A 4403-nucleotide genomic window follows, 5' to 3' on the forward strand; every position below is an offset into this window, starting at 1 on the left:
AAAATCACACTTTATGTGCTTGGTTTCATTCCAGAACCATGGTTTCGCTTCACGAAAACTTGTTGGGAAAATGATCCTCCAACCACACGAGTGATGAAACGTCATAAATGCTGGGACTTTGGATCATTCATCAGCTCACATATGGGAGTCATTGTCTGATGAAGGAGTCTGATTAAAAAAAAGAAAAAAATTCCTTAAATTTGGCGGAAAAGGTTTGCATTAGCGATCATCCCACACTTGGTGGATATCGGTGTCATGATCAATACATACTGTTGGTGGAGCAACCACTGCAGCATTAACTCCCCCAGAGTTCAACTTTCTGCATGAATGGGACTTACATACCATAACTGACTCTGCTTTATGCTGAGATTGCACAGCAGTGGATTAAATTTCGTAGATACTGTGAGATACTGGAGGATATAGACCTTTTTTTTTTGACAAGAACAAAGCTAAGACTTTTCTATCAAATAAAGCCCTTTACCATAGCTTCTGTTATGGTTACACACCTTAAACGACTTAAATGAGGAAAAGTGCAACTCCTGAAAAAAAACAATTTTTGTTGCTTAAAGTATTTTTTTTCGTTGATTTCTATTAGAAGTCTAATCCTTTAGTACCACCATAACTCTTAATACTACTGTAACTCTTCAACCATTCCAGCAAATTCTGAAGCCAAGTCCTCATTATTCCGACACCAGAAGCTTCAAATATGTGCATGTTGCTTTGTATTTTAGCAGCTGCTCTCTTAATCCAATGTATTTCTCTGGCAGAAACCTTCATCATTCTGCCTTTATCTGCACCAACCCGTGTGTGTCTGAATCATTCACAAATCTCTTAATTGTACGATGATCCTTCAACTATTTCATGCTTTCAGCAGCAGAGATCCTGTTTCTTTCCCATATTGCATGATGTGGAACGTCCTTTTTTAGTAGTTTTTCTTTTAATTGAGCTCACCTGGCAAACTTATTATCACAGGTGTCTGAGATTGATTTCAGTGATCCAAAGAGCCCAGAGACACATCATCATCATCCACGAGTTGAATTGAAAAACAAAGAATTTTATCTTTTTGACACAAAAATACAATTTGCATAGTGATTTGGAACGTCTTATAGGGATCAAGGAGTAGTGAGCAACTCTCGTTCATTGCAGTGAAAAATCAAACCTTCTTTTCTTGTGTTGTCAGTTACATTTTTCAATTTAAGGTAAAGTCTGTTTTCCAGGCACTGATAGTCTGCAGCTGCAGTTTCGCCCCCGCGTGTTTCCAGCGCATTCAAGGCAGAGACCAGAAAATGGACAGGAGGGAACCGATCTCCAGCAGAACATAACAGTCAGAACAGATGCTCAGTCCAGTTTTGGAGTCCAGCGTAAACCTGACATGAATTGTAAGTCCATGCACACTGCTTCTGGCTGATAGCAATTAGAGCAAAATCAGTTTTATTGAGCTGAAAAATATACAAAAAGATCCAGGATTCAGAAGAGAAACAGTGGCATCTGCCTGTTTTAAAGTTGGCTGAAAACAAACTAAAGGTAACAAATTAAAAAAGAGACTATTTAATTTATTGTTTCATTTAGAGTTCTTTCTCGCTTTTTTCCTCTCCCAAAGATTTACTTATTTGTCCTAAGGCATCCATTAAAGTTACAAGCCCGCTATTTCAAAAGTCAGTGAGAGAATTAAGTACTCAATTTGAAGCTGTGTTCTTTCTGCTTTATTATGGAAATAAAACGTGTCCTTCATAATTGTGCATGTTTTTTTTTTTTTTTAAAGAATAGAAAACCTCACTTTAAAAAACAGATTTCTTCTTAGACTTTACTAGTTTAAACATGTATTTTTGCAGACAGAAAATTTTTGTTCAACCATACTCAAAAAAGTTGAAACGTTTAAGAATCACGGCTACACATAATCAAAAATAAGCATAGCTTTTCCTGCTTTCAGGCACCTGTATGTGTCAACTGTGAGCAGTTTGCTGAAATCAGCTCAGCGTGTGAAAAGATTCCCATGCAGCCAAACACATACTTGTGGTTAGGTCTCGAGGATCCAGCCTTTAGTGGTTTTCTATTTAATGAAATATGATTTAGAATGGGGAAAAAAGCCTCTAGAAGTATTTCAATAAGAGAGGTGCCACACAGGGACTGAGAGATCAAATGAAACTGATATTGGTATTTTAGGATCAAATGCTATCAGGTGTCGCATAGAATTCCATTTCCCACGTCTGTGTGCAGCAGTTTTTGAGGAAAGAAACGCACGTGTTGAGACGTAATTAAAAGAGACAAAATAGGAGTAAGGAAATATTTTAGAGAAAAAAAAAAAGAGTTGCAAAAGAAAGACTGAAATATCTACCAGCTTAAAGGTATGAGCAACTTAAAATGAAGGGATCTATGTATACTTAGGTTTGGTATCATTCAAATAAATCTTTTAAATTGTGAGCTCACCTTCTGTCCATCAACACCAGGAATTCCAGGAGGTCCCAAAGATCCCTGGGAAACAAAGAAAATGTGTTTTTATGCTAACCCCTTTAAAAAAAACAACTTGTTTCCAAAATGCTGGATTTTTATTAGTTTTATCTCCATAGCAACCATTTTATTTTTTGGTCGCCTGGGGGTGACAAACAATTCTATGTCATTTTTATAAGAATCTGCAAAAGTAAATTTTTGACCTTCCTTAGCAACGGCGGTTTTTCCTTAGTAACAGGCACAATTCTTATACAGTCATATTCTATGTCATATTGTTTCATTCAGCTAGAGGCAAGTTTTTTTTGACAATATTCCAGTAAAAAATATAAAAGCAACAGGAAAATAACAATTATACAAGCTTGTCAGGCTAACAATCAAAATCAAGAAGTTTAAAAAGAAAACAAAAAAGGAATGCATGAATATTTACGAAGATAACTTGAACAAAAGCTTTCTTTTCCCATAATGTGGGAAAATGTAAAAATAGTTACATTTGCCACAAAAATGGCTGCCAAGTCATTAGTCTTATGGCCATCCCATAATTATTATTATTATAAAACATCATTTAGATTCATTTTTTACCTGATGCTAATTAAGTTCAGGCAAATTTAGGTGAGTCTTTGAATATCTGCCAGCAGTAAGAAAGAAGACTTGCTCAAACAATGTGGTCCTTGCAGTCCAGGACTGCTGCCGGTCATAAATATAAAAGATTCAATTTAATCCTTTAAACCAGTTACATAAAAGGTTTGCTTTTAACTCTACGTCTGTACTTGAGAACTGATGAGAATCCTGGTGCTCGGAAACTTCTATAAAGGCTCTGTGGACTGAGATATTGTAGCAAAGGTGAAGAGACTGCAAGCGTGGGCTGCTGAAGCGCTCTTTTCATGACATATGGGTTGGTATGAATCATGCCTCCCTCACACACTTCAAAGGGACATTATAGAAGCTCTGAGACTTCAGTTCAGAACAAAAAACTGCAATAGTAATGCTACGTTCACACGGGGCATGCGTTCACAAACATTCTTGAACTTGTTTTTAGCGTAGGGTGTTCACACTGGACTGTTGCTACCTGATACTAGCGCATGTACCTACAGTTAAGAGGCTTGGTGTGAAATGTCGCAGAATTTTGCTCCAGGTTTTTCTGTCTTTCCCATCTCTATTCCGATATACCAACTTTGTTATGTAATTTTGGCCAAGCAAAAACCGTAATTGTTCATTTGTCCTTCACAATCACTTTACAAACAGTTGGCACTTCCGTGTATTAAAAAGGATGCAACTTATACATCACCACCAAAGCGGTTTCTGATTGGTCAAAGGTCATCTGGTTTGCGCATTTTATTGCACAAATATAATAAAAAAATGTTCGATAACGAGAGTCTCGAACGCGGAAGCCAGAAACACGCAAATATGCATGTTTACCTTGGCTATTTTCTGAATTCCAGATGCGTGTATTTGGGTTGTCAACCAGTGTAGCGATGACCGGGCCTACTAAAGGCAGATATATGGTTTGTGCATCCATCTTTGAAGAAGTTTGGATTATTTTTGTCAGAGAAATGCAGACACGCTGCTTGCTCTGGGATGATGTCTTGAAATGGGCGGCAGCAACATGCAGCAGAAGGTGGAGCCTCAAGAATCCAGTCGTTTTACTTCCGGGTAGGAAAAAAACTTGCGAAAAATAACTAATATTTCATAAAAAATATGTTTTTTAGTGTTCCAAAGGCAGTACATGGATATAGTTTACCCTGAAAGGCTTAAGAAAATCATGGTATGGGCCATTTAAAAGCAAATCAGACACTATGCTCACTACTTTTTTTTTTTTAAATCGCAGATAAAATCTCATTGATTTCATTAAGTTAAAATCTAATCAATACAAACATTTTACATTTGAAAATGATAAAAATGTGAATAGTTTGTTAGAAAATTACATTTAGACATTTTTTTTTTTTAACGAAAGTTGA

At 36.5% G+C, this 4403-nt stretch overlaps 1 protein-coding gene across 5 annotated transcripts in view; it reads right to left on the bottom strand.

The window, feature by feature from the left end:
- The window catches only part of LOC112156147 (collagen alpha-1(XXV) chain), a 173370-nt gene that overhangs the window by 38794 nt on the left and 130173 nt on the right, over window positions 1–4403 (bottom strand). For all 5 annotated transcript variants that reach the window (XM_024288334.2, XM_024288328.2, XM_024288327.2 and 2 more), the window contains one exon: window positions 2428–2472. In XM_024288334.2, coding sequence (XP_024144102.1) covers window positions 2428–2472 — 45 coding nt within the window. The remainder of the gene's footprint in view (window positions 1–2427; window positions 2473–4403) is intronic.

The sequence above is a fragment of the Oryzias melastigma genome, linkage group LG18 (genome assembly GCF_002922805.2).
Source record: "Oryzias melastigma strain HK-1 linkage group LG18, ASM292280v2, whole genome shotgun sequence".
Taxonomy (NCBI): Eukaryota; Metazoa; Chordata; class Actinopteri; order Beloniformes; family Adrianichthyidae; genus Oryzias; species Oryzias melastigma.